A 17,613-nucleotide genomic window follows, 5' to 3' on the forward strand; every position below is an offset into this window, starting at 1 on the left:
ACATTTCATCTAGCCTACAGAAGAACTCCCATTTCTTTAAGATATAGTTATACCATGTTTTTGTCTCAAGATAAGTAAATATTTGGTCACTACACTGTACAAACCTAATTGAACAGACTTCTTGTTTCTAAATGTGAAAACCATCTTCAAGGATTGGAAGATTTATAGAAGATTTATAATCTACTATTTAAGAAATTCAGATGTGTCCAATTGTCTGAAAATCATGCTTTAGAAGGAGTTTCTGAAGTGTTCGAGTCATTAAAATATTATTGGAATGGCTGAATTTTGAGGATTTGTTTTGATGTGAATTATATATATTTTTAGATCCAAGTATTCTGGCATCTTTTTTAAGAACAAAAGAAACAAAATGATTTCACTTTTTGCCTTTTTTAACCTCAAAGATATACTGGGGTGGCATTATTTCCTTTTAAAAGATTTCGTTTAGTTAGCCAGTCTAGAGGAAAGAATATTTTCAACAAAGATTTAATTGATGAAATGGAAATCAATATAATAAATATACCCCTTCAATCTAAATTTGTGTCTAATAAACATTCTGTATCTTTAAAATTTAAGATGTTCTGGTTTCTAATTATTGGAGCTACATGTTCATTTTCTCAGGAGGCAGAAGGTGGGGGGTCATTGAGTGTCCTGGAACATGACCATGTAAGGTGGCAGCCCCGCGGGACTGAGCTCCGAGATGGGTGTGCACACAGGCGGAGCAACACGCGCGGGTGTGACCGTGCTTGTGCGTTGTGGTGCTCACCTTGAGGTAGACAGAGCGCTGACCTAGGGATTGGAAGAGAGCTATCTTCGTGGCTCTCAGTCTTCGGATTTCTTTCCATTGAAAAGTAGACACATACATTTATTTATTCCGGTGGAACACTTGACCCAGATGAAGGTTGCGTAGTTGAATACCACAGACAAAAATGGAGCTTCACTAGGTGAGTGGCAGGCATGGGGCTTGGAGAGTCAGCTGCAGAGTGCCTCCGCTGGTCTGCAGGGACCCCTGGAGCTCTCCTGCATGCCACGTGAGAACAGGCGCCTCCCAGGATGCACCCTACTCCATCAACACGAGGGAGATGTCATTTAAAGCCACTGTTTGTCAGAATGGGTTGTGTAAGGACCAAGGAGAACTGATTATTAAACTGTTTTTGAAAGTAAAGATAAGAAAAGGGCAACCCATTATTGCTGTAAGAGTTGGAGGAAAAAGAGTAACTCATCAATTCAGAACTACATTTGCCAGGACTTTGCCCTTTGATGTAATGTTAGATGTTTTACTTAGAAAAAAATAATAAAGCTGTTTTAAACACAGTACATTACAAGTTTCTCAGAAATATTTTGTAGTTTATTTTTATTAAATCGGTGTTTGAGAAGTGTAGTTGAGGGTTTCAGGAAGGCTTTATGTTGAAGATATTAATAAAATACAAAATATTTAATCAAAGTATAGTAGTTATCCACAGACTTCAAGACAAAGTAGAACAAAAAACAAAACAAAAGGGTGGGGAGAATTTAGGAGTTCTTCTTGCTTATGCAGTTAGTTATGTAATATTAGCAGAGAAAGGACCTGTGGGTAATAGAAACATGTATTTTATTCATAACACTGATTTCGATGCAGAAATGTTGTCTTGTAAGTATGCTAGAAAAAGCATTTTAGTATTTGAAATCAAACTTTCTTTACATTTAAAAACCCATTGTTAAGATTTATTTGGAAAGGAAAAGTATTTTTGCAATTCCTTTTTAGGTTAGAATGCAGCTTTATCCCTCAACAAAAACAGGAAGGGATAAAAATGAGTGATGGCAATTAACCATCTGCCCAGTAATTTCTGATTTACCCTACACAGCAATTGCAGGGGGGAGCAAAGCAGTTTCTCATTTAAATTGCAAACATTGAATTTGACTTCAGAGGCCTAGTTAACTTTTTATTTTTAAGCACAAAAGATAAACTAATTTCATAAGAAAAATTTCTCCACTGAAATGTAGTTGTCACGAGTAAAGGAGTTTTTCTTCTTTTGATCGCTCTATTCCCAGCACTTAGGATGCGACCTAGAACCCAGTAATTATTTGATAAATATAAATATTTGTTGAATGAACGAATGAGATGAATACATTCCTTAATGTGGTACAGTGCATAGCATGAACCTTTAAATGTTGGTTTTCTGTTGTTTTTTTCCAGATAATAGAGTGACACTGGGGATCAGTAACCGTAGTACTAGTTTTGGTTGGCATGAGGATGTTTCAGAGATAAGGTAGCAATGTCACATTTAATTTAAATAGATTAGTTGAATACTCGAGCAACTTCTCATCTATCTTACAGATTACGCGCTACTTTAATTGTGCTGTAGTCATGGATTAGAATTCACCTGTTAGGTTAAAGGCATAGTCCAGGAGTCTATTTTGCACAGAAGTGCCCTGAGCCACTTAAACTGAACAAAGTGTCTGTATAAGTGTAGTTATCAGATATTTGGAGGAAAAAAGTTTCAATTGTAGTCATAGAAAGGTACTAATGTAGTGAGTACTTCTCGGAGTGGGTTTTTAGACCATTTGCACCACAATCACCTGTGCATTTGAATGATGAGTTCCTAAGACCTTGTAGTCTCTATTAGTATAGTTCATGATTCACTGCATTTTCAGTTCTGTGAGGCAGGGGAACTGGTTCTGCAATGCAGTTCTGCAGTACACCTAACACGTCCTATATCTGAGTTCACTGGACGTGGCCTGGGACATATCTGCCGTGGAACCCCGTCAGGTTACACTACAAAGAGCAGGTTATAATTGCAAAGAGGCTGCGTGTTTTTAAGGAAAGTTTGTGATTGTTCTTATGTACATGGTGGTGCCTTCTAGGCTCTTTTTATAAGAACCAAAAAATCCTTACAAAAATTAGGGGATCAGGGAAAATACAGATACTCCAGAACTTTCAGCCTTTTGTATAGTGCAGTGGTCCCCAACCTTTTTTGGGCCACGGACCGTTTTAATGTCAGAAAATATTTTCACGGCTGACCTTTAGGGTGAGATGGATAAATGTATCATGTGACCAAGACAAGCTTCAAGAGTGAGTCTTAGATGGATGTAACAGAGGGAATCTGGTCATTTTTAAAAAATAAAACATCGTTCAGACTTAAATATAAATAAAACGGAAATAATGTAAGTTATTTATTCTTTCTCTGCGGTACCAAATGGCCCACGGACTGGTACCGGTCCGTGGCCCAGGGGTTGGGGACCACTGGTATAGTGCATCTTCACCCATGAAATAAAAGTTGGTTTTGCATCTCATTTGCACAATTGAACAACTTCTTTGACTTGTCGTTTGCTTTTCTGATGTTCTTGTTTAATAAAAAAAAATCAAATGCTTCTTTTTTTATCGCTTCATATTCATTTTGAAATATCCCGTAATTTTTGTGAGCAGTATACCTTCTTAATGTGCATTAATTTTTGAGAACTTCCTCATTTCAACTAAAAATAAAGTTTGGTGATTTTTGTTTTAGTTACCTTCTCCTCCTTCCAACAGAAAAACTTTACTATTACATAGTAATGCTAATACTTTTATTTAAATGCTATTAAATATTCTTTAATACAATACTTCATTTTCATTAATAAGATTTTGGTCAACACTGCCATATAGTATCTCAATTTATTTAAAGATTTAAAAACCAAATCGTCAACCAACCCTAAAAGTAGAATACATTGTTCTGAATTTGCTGATGTTGCTGTAATTTAGAAATGTCCAGTATTATGTGTTTATAGTTTCTACAAAATGGAGAATTTCCTTGGGGGCATGATTTTACTGCTCTCACATTCCTTCCTGCTCTGCTAAGTCTAACGAGGTTTATCTGTCCTTTAGGTGACCTACAAACGGGATCTGTATGCAGCTGAATCGATTATTAAGGGTAGGTTTGGCCTTGTGACTCTCAGTTCCTGTGTTTCAAAAATGTAAGCCGGTTCAGAATTTCTCATGACATTTTAGATCTGAGAATTCTCAGAAGTACAAATGCCTGTAGGCCATGGAAGTCTGTGATTTGCTTTTTTTCAAAAATAATTACATTTTGTTTTGTTTCCCGCTTGTGAAATATCACTTATTATGTATGATTTATGTCATATTGGTTTTACTTTTTATAAAGGAAATGCTTTATTAATTTGAAACAAAAATATGGGACATCGGCACTATTAGAAGTAAGAACTGATATTTTAATAACCTTATAAAGATTTTATTTTTTACTTTTACTATTAAGAGGAGTGACCCTTTCTACCCCCATCACTGTAATATCAGCAACATTAGATAACATCTTGCATATGAGAAAATTTTTTCCAAAAATATAGAAATTGGACTGGATGCTTTTTGAATTCTTTTTTGGTTCTGATAATGTTTTACAATTTTACATATTACATATGTCCTAACCCCTTTTTCACTCCTTTGCATCTCTGTGACTGTAAGGTCCCAGCTACACAGAGGTAGTTTATTTAATAATAAGCAAATATGTGTTATGGTGCTTCTGCTGCGCCAGGAATGTAATGGTGGCGCACACACGAGCTGCTCGTTCTGGGTTCTTGCAAACTCCATTGCCTAAAATCAAGGCTTGTGCACCTGCCATTCCTGACCTTTCCACTGGGTAATTCTTTGTTGAGAGGACTGTTTCCTACATTGGGCTGTTGAGCAGCCTGCCTGGGTCCTCTACTCACTGGATCCAGAAGCACTCTTCCTGCCCTCCTCTGACTTCCCCAGGCTGCGAACATCAGAGATGTCTTCTGACAGCAGAGTTGTTCTAAAGACACCATCCTAGCAGAACTCAGAGGGGCCCACCCCCACACCCCCAATCCTGAAGCGAGTGTGGTGCTTCACAAGGTTAGTAACTGACTCTGGCAGAAATAGATGAAGAAAAGAACTGTATGCTTAGTTTCTGAGAGGTGAACTTGTAAACTTGTTTGAGAGGTGAACTTGTAAACTCAGACTTTGAAGTTGAAGAAAACCTGCCTCTGAATTCTGAATGCATCTGTTTATTCCAAAATTTTGGGAAAACCACCTATTTAACAATCAATTGGCTTCATATTCAGAAAACAAATCTTTTCTCTGGTCATGACATTCTATATTTATAGTTTATTTTTAAGTATTTTGTCCTTTGAGAATATTGTGTTTCAGACCATTAATGTAGTATAATTTGTATGTGTGTATCTGTGTATGTAAACAGATCACCTATAGCTATAAATCAAAATGTTGACATGTATTTACATATGAATGATGTATAAACATTATGTTGGAGAAGTTGGCTAGACCATGATGTGGTTGGGTAACATTCTCAACCCAAGGAAACATAAAACTCACTTTGGTTTCTTTAAAAAGTCGTATCTCTGTTACCTAGGTGAAATGGAAGTTATCTGTTTTGTGAATCGTTGGTAATTGGTTCAACTGCAAATTCTACACACTTCAGTCTATATATTATCAGAGTTGGCTGCTCATCATATGAAATCCTACATTTCATAGGGGTGTAATCATAGGGACTATAGGTTTGGAAATTGTTTGCCGAAAGAAATACGTTTTCTTATTCAGGTAACATGGTTTAGTATGCTCCTTTTATTTTAAAAATATTCTCAGGGAAAGTTTGGATGTAAACATCTGGATTCGATCAACAGTCTCCCAGCGTTTCCCTTACGCTGTAGGGTCTGCACTTCTAGCACCCCCACGACGTTCGGGCTGCTTGTACACTTTGAGGACTGCTGCTCTCGGGCCTTGCTACTCTGGGGCAGAAGTGTTCTCGTTACCTGAGACCTCGAATGCAGAATATCTGACCCACGACATTAAGTTGGAGCCTGCATTTTAACCAAATCTCTGGCTCACTAACTTGTCCATTAAATTCCAGAAGCATTCCTCTATGTTGGTCTTCATAGTTCAATTCTTTCCACATGATAGCATGTTGGCGTTAAGAGCCTGACATCTTCGTATGTCCTATCCGCCCCGAATGCTTGTTTGCGCAATGAGGTTGCTACCTGCCTCCATGACTCACTACTACTCCTCTGAGGCCCAATAGTAGAAATACCTCTGGGTAGAGGGAAATAAAAAAAAAAAACCTCTTGGATTTAAAAAAATAAAATTCTACAATATAATATGATATATGGCCAGCTAACTAACTGAGCTGCATGTTCACCTGTTTGTGTTTTCCTTGTAAATGTTCAAAGCATTTTTCTAGGCACTTTCACTGTATAGTGTTTATTGGGGCCTGCTTTATGCCAGGCAAAGTTTAAAGACTTTTGTGTGTATTACATTATCTTGCTTCTCCCAAGAACCCGGTGATCTAAACAGTGTTATTGCTTCCACATTATAGGATATCCAAGGGTTCTAAGTGAATTCTAACTTCAGAAGGATAGAAAATACATCCTTCTATACAGGTTTATTCCACTATTCTGCCTTTTATTCCATAAACCAAGATTGTTCAGATTCGCTTATCTGAAATCCTGGGGCAACAAGTGTTTTAGAACTTGGAATACTTTGTATTTTCCATAATATACAAAGCATTACGCTGTATGTATATTATGTCACATCATCAGTGGGATTTGGGACCTCACCACCTGATGAGACTTATAATGCATAAATGTTTACATTCAGTGCAAGAATAGTGACTATAGAGCAGGGGTCCCCAAACTTTTTACACAGGGGGCCAGTTCACTGTCCCTCAGACTGTTGGAGGGCCGGACTATAAAAAAAACTATGAACAAATCCCTATGCACACTGCACATATCTTATTTTAAAGTAAAAAAACAAAACGGGAACAAATACAATATTTAAAATAAAGAACAAGTAAATTTAAATCAACAAACTGACCAGTATTTCAATGGGAACTGTAGGCCTGCTTTTGGCTAATGAGATGGTCAATGTCTGGTCCCATATTTGTCACTGCTAGCCGTAAGAAGTGATGTGACGCACTTCCAGAGCTGTGACGCGTGTGTGCCTTGTCACCGGAAGTAGTACTGTACGTGAGCGACGCTGCGCTTTGCCGCCACATACAGTACTCCAGGAGCAGGATGCGGATGCATCCTGTGCTCCTCTCACTGACCACCAATGAAAGAGGTGCCCTTTCAGGAAGTGTGGCGGGGGGCAGATAAATGGCCTCAGGGGGCCGCATGCGGCCCCGGGACATAGTTTGGGGGACCCCTGCTATGAGTCTCTAGCCAGTTCAAGGTCAGGACTGATTTTGTCATCAAATTTATATATCAAATCCTTTTTAAAATGTACTTTAACAACTTTCTGGGTGTCAGTATTGCCTGTAACTTGGTGTGAACCTCTTTTAGGCTTTGAATCAGCGACGGTGGGAAGAGTACCAAGTCTTTTTTAATTCTGTATCCTCTCACCTGGAGGTGAATGAGTTGAATGATATGTTAAAGGATACAGCTATACTTTTTCCTCCCTTTGAATCTAAGGACCTTTGAATTGTGGGAATAGGTGGCCGTTCCCTCTCACCTTGCCACTTTACCTGCTTCCAACAGGTGCATATAAGGAATCTAGGGGACCTATTCCAATACCAGATATCTTTTTAACTTTTTAAAAAATAGAGATGGTATAATATTTAATTATGCATTTTTGTCAAGGTGTAAAACCAGGATGTGGACCATGTGACAAGGTACTTTATATCCGTTATCTCATTTATTCTTTACACTAATGCTATACTATAGATATTATTGCACCCATTTGCAGGTGGAACCCCAAGACTTAGAAGTATTAGGTACCTCCCTCTGGGTCACAGAGAGAGCGAGATCCATAATCTAAACCCAGGTCTCCCTTTGCCTTAAGTCTGATGCCACTCTGGACTTGGCTGTTCTGCACCTCTGAGTCACAGAGCTACTCACGCTGACCGCTGAAGTGGTCACTGGATTCAGTATCTTTCTGTGGTGTGTACAGCAAATGGCTTGTAAAACTCAGCCTCCTTCTGTTGGGTTAAAACTGTATATCCAGGCCCTGGCTGGTTGGCTCAGCAGTAGAACGTCGGCCTGGCGTGTGGAAGTCCTGGGTTCGATTCCCGGCCAGGGCACACAGGAGAAGCAACCATCTGCTTCTCCACCCTTCTCCTTCTCCTTCCTCTCTGTCTCTCTCTTCCCCTCCCACAGCCAAGGCTCCATTGGAGCAAAGTTTGTCTGGGCGCTGAGGATGACTCCATGGCCTCCACCTCAGGTGCTAGAATGGCTCTGGTCACAACAGAGCAATGGCCCAAATGGGCAGAGCATTGCCCCCTGGTGGGCATGCCGGGTGGATCTGGGTTGGGCGGATGTGGGAGTCTGTCTCTCTGCCTCCTCGCTTCTCACTTTGGAAAAATACAAAACAAACCAAAACCAAAAAATAAACTGTATGCTCAGGTGGCCCGATGAAGGCTAATCACAAAATCGGGACTGAAAATGTCTTCTGCCAGTGCTGTGCTAAGCATAGTCGTCTTCTACAGTGTGGGAAGAATATGTATCATTGAAATGGCAGATTTTTAGATGAACCAGAGAAAGAGTAAAGGTTAAAATTCAAATTCAGAATAATATAATATTTTTAAAATGATTGGATGGTTAGGTATATTTAGTAATTTTTTTTGTGCTAATTCTGGTAGTTTAGCATTTGTTATCTAGCCATAACGGTTTTTCTCTTATAGCATGCAGCTTTATTTCCTGCTGTGATATCAGCACTTAGCATTCTGTGAGTTGTTCTTCCCTAGCTGCTTGTTTACTTGACTACCAATTATTGCTTGTTAAAAAAATTATATTTTGATATAACTATTTTTTTTTCAGACTGCATGAACTATTTCTTTGATAAGTGTCATGTCTTGCAAGAGCATTTTGTGCTGCCAGATTTTCTTGTTACTGGAACAGCACGTAGGCTTTGGTCCACCTTAATTTATGTGCAAGTCTATATTTTCAGTTTAGTATGGGAATTTTGAAGTCACTAACTTCATATCAGCTTTTCACTCAGATCCCTAAATTGTGGTTTATAGCAAGTCTCAAAATCTTATTTTTATGTTGTTAGATGTTTTCTTTTTAAGGTTAATTTATTTTAGTGTCAATATACATATTTACCTGGATTGTTATTTGTAGTAAACTATTCAATAATAGGAAACATGTATATAAAGTAGTCTGCATTGAAAAAAATATACAGTTAACCACAAATTTACTTTTATCTAACAAAGCATTCTTAATATTATTTGGGGGGGGCAGAGAAATGGATAGGGTCATTTTTCTTTAATGTTTATCCCTTCTTAGGCTTCTACTATGAGTGAAATTTAAAAAATAAACTCTTCTAAGGAGTAGTGTGATTAATTGGCACAAGACATTGGCTGACTGATAAGTGTGTAAACAGCCACTTAACAAAGAGGTATTGTACTTTTGTCACACGAGCCCACCCAAGCCTGCTCCGTACGCTCAAACCTACCCAGACTATGAAAGTGATAACAGATTCCAGCAGTAACACACTTTATCTATCTAGACTTACATATTATATACAAGCAGTCCCAACCCACCCTGGATTTAATATGCTGACCAGATCCTCGTAAAAGATCAATATTCTAAAATGTTCTAAGAAGGAAAGTCCCTATGGAATTTCTAAATAAGTAAATGATTATATTTATTTTCTTCCATCATTCTACTTCAAATCTTTTAATGTATTTAATTTTGTGGCTTAGGAGTGTTATGAAGCTCACTATACTTTACTCTTTCCTGGTTATGACTGTGCAAACCTAAGTAAATTTGTGATGTCAGAAAGCCTCATGGCCAATGGTACAGTGGGTAGAGCATCGTCTGGAGCGTGAGGTCACAGGCTCCAACCCAAGGGCACTGGCTTGACCCCGAGGTCACAGTTCAGCCGGGTTCAGGGCATGTAGGACAAACAAGCAATGTGATGCACAACTAAGTTGAACAAGGAGTTGATGCTTCTCTCTGTCTCTGTATCTCTTTCTCTCTCCATTCCTCTTTCTCAAATCAGTGGAAAAAAAAAAAACACCTCATGGTGTTTCTTCTCATATAGTGGTTTATATAAAAATTAAACAAATAAAATAGTTAAAATTCAAACTTATTTTATTTTTAACTGGCATTAGTTAAGATTAGTTAAAAATGGTTAATATTAATATTCATGTAAAAATTCATGTCTTGCCTGACCTGTGGAGGCACAGTGGATAAAACGTCAACCTGGAACGCTGAGGTTGCTTGTTTAAAACCCCGGGCTTGCCTGGTCAGGGCACATATGGAAGTTGATGCCTCCTGCTCCTCCCACCTTTTCTCTTTCTCTCTCTCTCTCTCTCTCCCCCCCCCTGAAGTGAATAAATAAAATAAAAATTAAAAAAATTAAAAATTCATGTCTTTTCCTCATTATTACGTATTGGTTTTTATTTGTTAAGCACTTCATTTCAAAGAAAATTAATTGAATTTGATTTCTCAGACATTACAACATTTCCTGTTTGTTCTGAAATGGACTATTACAAAAATACTTTTTCATTTTCAACATCAGTGATACAGGTGATTTCTTCTCATGTTAAGTATTTACAAAGTCAGGCTATAAGTCCCCAAATGCCTGCTTTTTTATATTTCATACAATTAAAAAAATTATACCAGTAGGCAGCAACTGAATCCTTTTGTGCTTATACATAGCTGAATATACTTTTAAATAGGCTCTGTCTGAAAGAAATAAAATAAAATCACATGTGAATAAAATTGGTTCAGTGTTACTAAGAACTGAGAAGATGTATTGCAGTGCACATTTTATGTATACAAAGAAAGTAATGCCTTAATTTTTTTACAGCCCCATTAATATTTTCTCTCAAAATCATGGCATTTAAGTGAAAAATATTTTTGAATTTCTTCAATCAAACTGAAAAGATGAGAGACTTTCAATCAGATCTCTACATCTCTAACTGGAGGGTTTTTGGCATCTGTGATGTCCTCATCAGGTTTTACTTGTTAAATATCCCGTGACAATGCCATTTATTTATTAATTATGCATTTTGGGTAATGCGAAGTGACAGCTAAGATTTATGTGGATGCTGTAACTTTTGATGTGTCTGGGTTTTGACTATGATAGTTCACTTCCCAAATTTTTACATTAATACCAGAACTTCTTTGTACATAATATAGTTTTTGTTCTTCACTCTCTTGAAAATAATAGTACTGTGACCGTAGTTTACACGAAGCTGTAAGAACATTGGCGTCAAGCTTTAATTAATAAGAACAGAAAGACTGCAATATGATTTAATAGCGGCTTGGTTTCCTGGGAATCTTATTGTAAAAAAAAGAAATCAATTGAAAAGTTAATATTTGGGTCAATAATAAAGTAGAGTTCAAATTTTGTTTAATTTTATAATTTTTTAAATGTGCCATTAGTAAAAAAAAAAAAATGTGCCATTAGTGAGATGCTAATTCACACACAATCAAGTAAATCTGTCATGTTCGAAAACTTCTAAGGTCACAGTGAGGTATTAAGCAGCTAGCTAAATAAGACTTGATAACAGTCAAAAGCCAACCAGTTACATTTTACTCTGATGTAGGTAAGAAAAAAACCCCCAAAATCCAAACATGAGGTTTATGCTCAAAGCAGTAATACATTTTGTAAATCTACTGATGAATCATTAGCATTTTCTTTAAATTTATTTCTCTTTTAACTGAGAAAGAATACTACCTTGAAAAGAAAAAAATAAAAAGGTACTGTATCATTTACCTAGAAACAGTAATATACTTACATTTAAAAACATGTGCAGGAAACGAGATGTCACATGTTGCTTCCTTAGTTTTAGTTGTAAGGAAGGAAACTTCATCCTGTATTTAGTGACTCATTAAAAAATGTGGTTAAGATCTGATATAAAACACTTTTTTAAAAAAAATCTGACTAGGTACCATCACCCTCCAGTTGAAACATGTACAGTCAACAATAGGGCTAACTTCTCAGAAGATCTCGTGGACCTTTAATGTGGGGGTATAGTTTTCTTGTGAGTCTCTGTTTACTGTCCATGTTGTCCACTCGTCTTATAGTCAAGGTTTGTCTGCTTTTCCTTTATTGCAGGGGTCCTCAAACTTTTTACACAGGGGGCCAGTTCACTGTCCCTCAGACCGTTGGAGGGCCGGACTATAAAAAAAAAAAACTATGAACAAATCCCTATGCACACTGCACATATCTTATTTTAAAGTAAAAAACAAAATGGGAACAAATACGATATTTAAAATAAAGAACAAGTAAATTTAAATCAACAAACTGACCAGTATTTCAATGGGAACTATGCTCCTCTCACTGACCACCAATGAAAGAGGTGCCCCTTCCGGAAGTGCTGCGAGGGCCGGATAAATGGCCTCAGGGGGCTGCATGTTGCCCGCAGGCCATAGTTTGGGGACCCCTGCTTTATTGCCTGCTTGCCATCCCCCTTCCTGTTCTAATAGTTTCCTCTGTCAGGTGTTCAGAAACACCTTAAGCCTCTCTGTGAGACTGAGCCAGGAACTTCAAGGCTCCACTGTGGTGATTCTGTTTCATAATACACTGTACTACTTGAAAAATTTTCATGTGAGACAGAAAGTAGACTCTTAAGATTGGCTTTTGATTCAAGGAACTCAGCAGGAGAATAGAAGATAACTGTCCTTTGAATGGATTAAGGCTTAAAACATCCTTTGGAAAGGATTATGGTTGGATTTGATACAGTTGTTTCTTGTTTACTCAAGAACACTAAAAGAATTTTGACTCCAGAGGTCAGGATAGTAGATAATGAGGCCTTAAGGAAGTCAAGGTGTTAAATGCTTTCAAGATAATCGAAGGCTGACTTCTGGATTTTCTTCTCACTTGCTGTGGAACTAACATAATGTTTCAGTTTGTCAGTCTTTCGTGCTATTTGAAACATTCTAGTAAAATACAGTGACCACTGAGGGCTGATGAGTCTCTACTGATTATTAATTAATGGAGGCATATGTCTACATATTTTTTTCTTCTTGTTAATGTGTCAGTGTGTCTATCATATGGTAAAGAGGAATTGTGTGTATTAGAAATTGTATCTATTACTACTTTGTGAAGTTAAATGAAAAGACCTCAGATTTCATCTATTTTGTAATCTTTGAACAAAGACAGTATAGTTTATGTATACCAAGAGGGACTATTAAAAGATGAATATATTATTACGAATTAAATTTTGGTCTTATTTATAATCTATTAGATTTATGAAGGGCTTTAGTTAAAATAACACTGGAATTAAACACTTATGGAAACACATTGTGGAGTGGTGAAAAGGGCAACATTAGAGAAATGGGATGTGCAGGAGAGACTGTGGTAAGAGAGGATGTTACCCAAATATACAGGCTGTAATTCAATATCACTTAGCATACAAAACCCAGGAAAACCTAAGGTCACGTGGGAAAGGACGATCAATACATCCCATGCAGGGATGATATAGATGTTACAATTATATGACAAATACTTTAAAGGACTGATTGTAAAAATGCTATAACAAATTAGGGGGAGTGCTTTTTAAAAAATTAAAAAAAAATTTTTTTCAATTACAGTTTGCATTCAATATTACTTAGTATTGGTTTCAAGTGTACAGCATAGTGATTAGACAATCATGGGGATGCTTTTGAAATGAAAGACAGAAAATCTCATCAAAGGCATAGAAAACATAAAGAAGAGCCAGATGGAAATTTAGAACTGAAAAAAACACGGTAACCAAAGTAAAAAAACCCAGAATGTTGATGACAGAGAAATGCCAGTGAAGTTAATTAGATCATCAGCATTTTTTTAGTCTGAACTACAGAATGAAAAGAGATTGGGGGAAAATAAATAGTGCTCAGCATATGAGGGAAAGTAACAGTTTATTTCCATCCTGGAAAGAGAGGAGAAAGTGCTGTATAGAAAAAAGTATTAGAAGAAATTCTAGTTAAAAAAAAATACCCCAATTTGGTTAAAGACATAAAGCTACAGACTCCAGAAGCTCGGTAACTCCACTATGATAAGCCTGGGAAATCCACACCAGACGCTTCATAATTAAGCTGCTGAAAAATAAAGACAAAATAAAAATCTTGAAGGTAGTCAGAAATGATGCATCGAAGAACAATAATTTGAATGCTGGTAGATTTGTCATCAGAAACCATGGAGACAAAAGAAAGTAGAGCAGACATTAATGTAACTTTTATTACAGTATTTTGTTATAGTTTTGTTTTATTGTTATTAGTGTTATTCTCTTACTGTGCCTATATTGTAAAAGAAACTTTATCATAGGTATATATGTATTGGAAGAAACAGTATATGGATTCCTACCAAATCCTATATATACTGTTTATTGGAACAGTATATATAGGGTTTGGTATTCCTATGGTTTAAGGCAGGGGTCCCCAAACTGCGGCCCCCTGAGGCCATTTATCCGGCCCCCGCCGCACTTCCAGAAGGAGCACCTCTTTCATTGGTGGTCAGTGAGAGGAGCATAGTTCCCATTGAAATACTGGTCAGTTTGTTGATTTAAATTTACTTGTTCTTTATTTTAAATATTGTATTTGTTCCTGTTTTGTTTGTTTTTTTTACTTTAAAATAAGATATGTGCAGTGTGCATAGGGATTTGTTCATAGTTTTTTTTTATAGTCCGGCCCTCCAATGGTCTGAGGGACAGTGAACTGGCCCCCTGTGTAAAAAGTTTGGGGACTCCTGGTTTAAGGAATCCACTGGAAGTCTTTCAACATATACCCAAGCAGATAAGGGGGGGAATGACTGCATTGGTAATTGGACACAATACCTTGATCATTTAAAATTTCTCATATGCAAGATGATAAGTTATTAACTGAAAAATGTGGCTTATTAATGAATGCTTACAGCTTTTACTGCTAACCTATAATAAACTTCAAGTCATGTTCCAGTTTGAATTGTCTCTGTTAAGTCACATAGAGCTCCGTGACACTCAGATGCTATATATAAATTAAGAATTATTCAGTTTAAATCAGAAAGTACATGTAAAAGTAATTTTGGGAGAGGATGTATTCTAATGGTTTAGTTAATCAAAATACTGTATTTCATCATGTGTCACAGTATCCCTTTAGGGACATATTAAAAAGTTAAATAGTAGTGTGAAAACTAAAACTGAGAGGTTAATGCTAGTTATCAAGCTGACAGGTTAGGTAGAATTTAATATTAATTCCAATATTTTTTTCAAATTTATCCTTAGGTCTTTCCAGGGGAGAGAACAAAGACTAAATTCTTGTGTTAGTTCTTACGATTCCGGGAAGTAACATGACTTTTTGGTTCTCTCCCGGGCTTTTGTTTTATTTTAACCTCTAAAAATTTCTAAGGCGTGCTTTATTAATAGAATAGCAGATTAAGAATTCTAAAGGTTCCTATTTTTGTTTTGATTTCATCATTAACCTCAAGGAAGTTGTCAAAGACTGAAACAATGAAGATTAATCATATTATGTTTGGAAAGAGTTTTGTGCTTTATGAAAAAATTTATTTTATTATTATTTTTTTTCTAAAATTGAATTTATTGGTGTGACGTTGGTTAATAAAATTATACAGGTTTCAGGTGTACCATTCAATAACACAGCATCTGTACCTTGCACTGTGTGTTCACCACCCAAGTCAAGCCTCCTTCCATCACTATTGATCCCGCTCTACCCTCTTCTCCCTCCCCACCCCCTTTCCCTCTTGTAATCCCCACACCGTTGTCTGTGTCTATCAGCTTTTCCTTCTTTGCTTAATCCCTTTACCTTTTACCTTTTTCACCCAGCCCCCCCAAATATTATATACTATGTTTCTCATTCTATGGGTAGGGTGATACCAGAACAACTATGGAATTGAAGAGGTTTAGTTTATTTGAACCCCATTTCTACAGCTATATTCTTTTTTGTTTTGACCTTCCTGATGCATGGCACAATTATAGTCTTTTCTTTCTTTTTTCTTTTTTTTTTTAATTAAGATCTTAAGTGCATCAACATCTTCAGTTAAGATCGTCTGTATGTTTATGGAATTATTAATCTCAATCACATAGGAAGCTTCAACCTAGATCTAATGGATAAAGATACAAACAGTAGAAAATATCCATTTTAGTTTTAAAGGAATTCAGGGATGAAAATGTAAGATGATTAAGTACTCAAGATGTGTATTCTGCTATTACATGTAACTACTGTATGTTTGGCATAACTTTGAAATTTGAAAGCCTCAGTGGGACAAACTTGATAAAGATTATTTACCCAACTCTGAAATATTAAGATGACAAAGGACAGTTTGAAGTTAGAGATGGGTTATGTTTTGAGTAAACATAAGGGATCTTATCTTTTGTTATATTGAATGTGTACAACCATAACAAAAACCATTTTTCTGTGATTTATTGGGATTTACTTGTACCAGGCACTCTACATAACTTAATACATACTCACTTAATCCTCATTAAAATCCCATAATGGAAGGTCTTTCACTATTACTATATAATACAAAATAATCATAATTTTGTGTGTGTTTGTGTGTAAGAGAGAGGCATCTGAAAATCTAACTGAATTTTTGCGAGGACACGATAAAGTCCAAATTTTTCTAAACATTTACGGTAATTTTACAATGCATAAGTTTGGATTAATTTTGTTTGCGAGCTATTGCTTATGTGATAGTTATTTTCTGATCTAAAACTTTTGGGACAACATAGTATCTAGCATGGGACCTCCGTGACCTGGTTTCACTGAATATCTCACCTTAGAGCTCCCTACTCAGCTATTCCGTGGCTTCCAAGTACTTATCTCGTCTCTTATCACACTAAGTTTCTGCCCATTTGTTCCTATCTCAATCCATTACAAACATTTTTATCTTATCTCTTAATTACTTTCAAAGCCCCTGCCTCCTTTCCTAAGCAAAACCTATTAACCTTTCAAGAGTGAGCTCCTAGACCATTTTTATTATATAGATTAATCTAATATTGTCAATCAGTTTATATCCCTCACAAAAGTGATGGTTCACAGCTCTTAACCATTCATTTCAGTTCAAAATTACATTTTAGTTTTGTTAGGATCATGTATATTAGAATTATAGACATTTTTTAAATTGGTAGGAAGCTTACAGATGAGTGAACAAAGTCCTAAAGAAATGAAATAATTTCAAGATACTGTAGCTAAGTGTAGCAGCTCTGTATGGAAAATAGGGGTATCCTTTCAATCCATTGAATGACTGTGTTTATGTATGGGTTGAGCAAAAGTAGGTTTGAATACAATCACATCAGAGGGTCATGGGACTAACTCAAGTAGGTCACTGAAATTCAGGTTTGTTTACTGATTTTTAAAGAATACAAGACTATACAAATAATAAAGGCTGGAGATTTGAGCACTTACAAGGTTGTACCTAAATGCACTGTGCCATTGTGACATTCTTCTGAGTTGGTACAGCTCTTGTAATAATCACAGTTTACATGTTTTTTTCCCAAATGAACAACTGCAGACCTATCTCTCTATTCCCGGCGTGGACAGAAGTAATTTTACAGATCTGAGTGCATGAAATATGATATAGCTTAATTTTGTATTATTATTAATTATTTTATTGTTTTCTTGTATTATGTAAGCCTATTTTTGTCCACCCCTGTATAATAATAGTCTTGATGGGTGGGAGGGAGTTAGTACTGAGTATTAGTAACTGGTGATGTTATTATTTTAAATGGTCCATCCCCTCAATGATTTTTA

The 17,613-nt window shown here is 36.4% G+C and overlaps 1 protein-coding gene across 2 annotated transcripts in view; it reads left to right on the forward strand.

Annotated features, from left to right (window-relative positions):
- The window catches only part of CRPPA (CDP-L-ribitol pyrophosphorylase A), a 211,844-nt gene that overhangs the window by 67,521 nt on the left and 126,710 nt on the right, over nt 1-17,613 (forward strand). For both annotated transcript variants that reach the window (XM_066353923.1, XM_066353925.1), the window contains exon 5: nt 3,839-3,884. In XM_066353923.1, the coding sequence (XP_066210020.1) occupies nt 3,839-3,884 (46 nt within the window). The remainder of the gene's footprint in view (nt 1-3,838; nt 3,885-17,613) is intronic.

The sequence above is a fragment of the Saccopteryx leptura genome, chromosome 12 (assembly GCF_036850995.1).
Source record: "Saccopteryx leptura isolate mSacLep1 chromosome 12, mSacLep1_pri_phased_curated, whole genome shotgun sequence".
Taxonomy (NCBI): domain Eukaryota; kingdom Metazoa; phylum Chordata; class Mammalia; order Chiroptera; family Emballonuridae; genus Saccopteryx; species Saccopteryx leptura.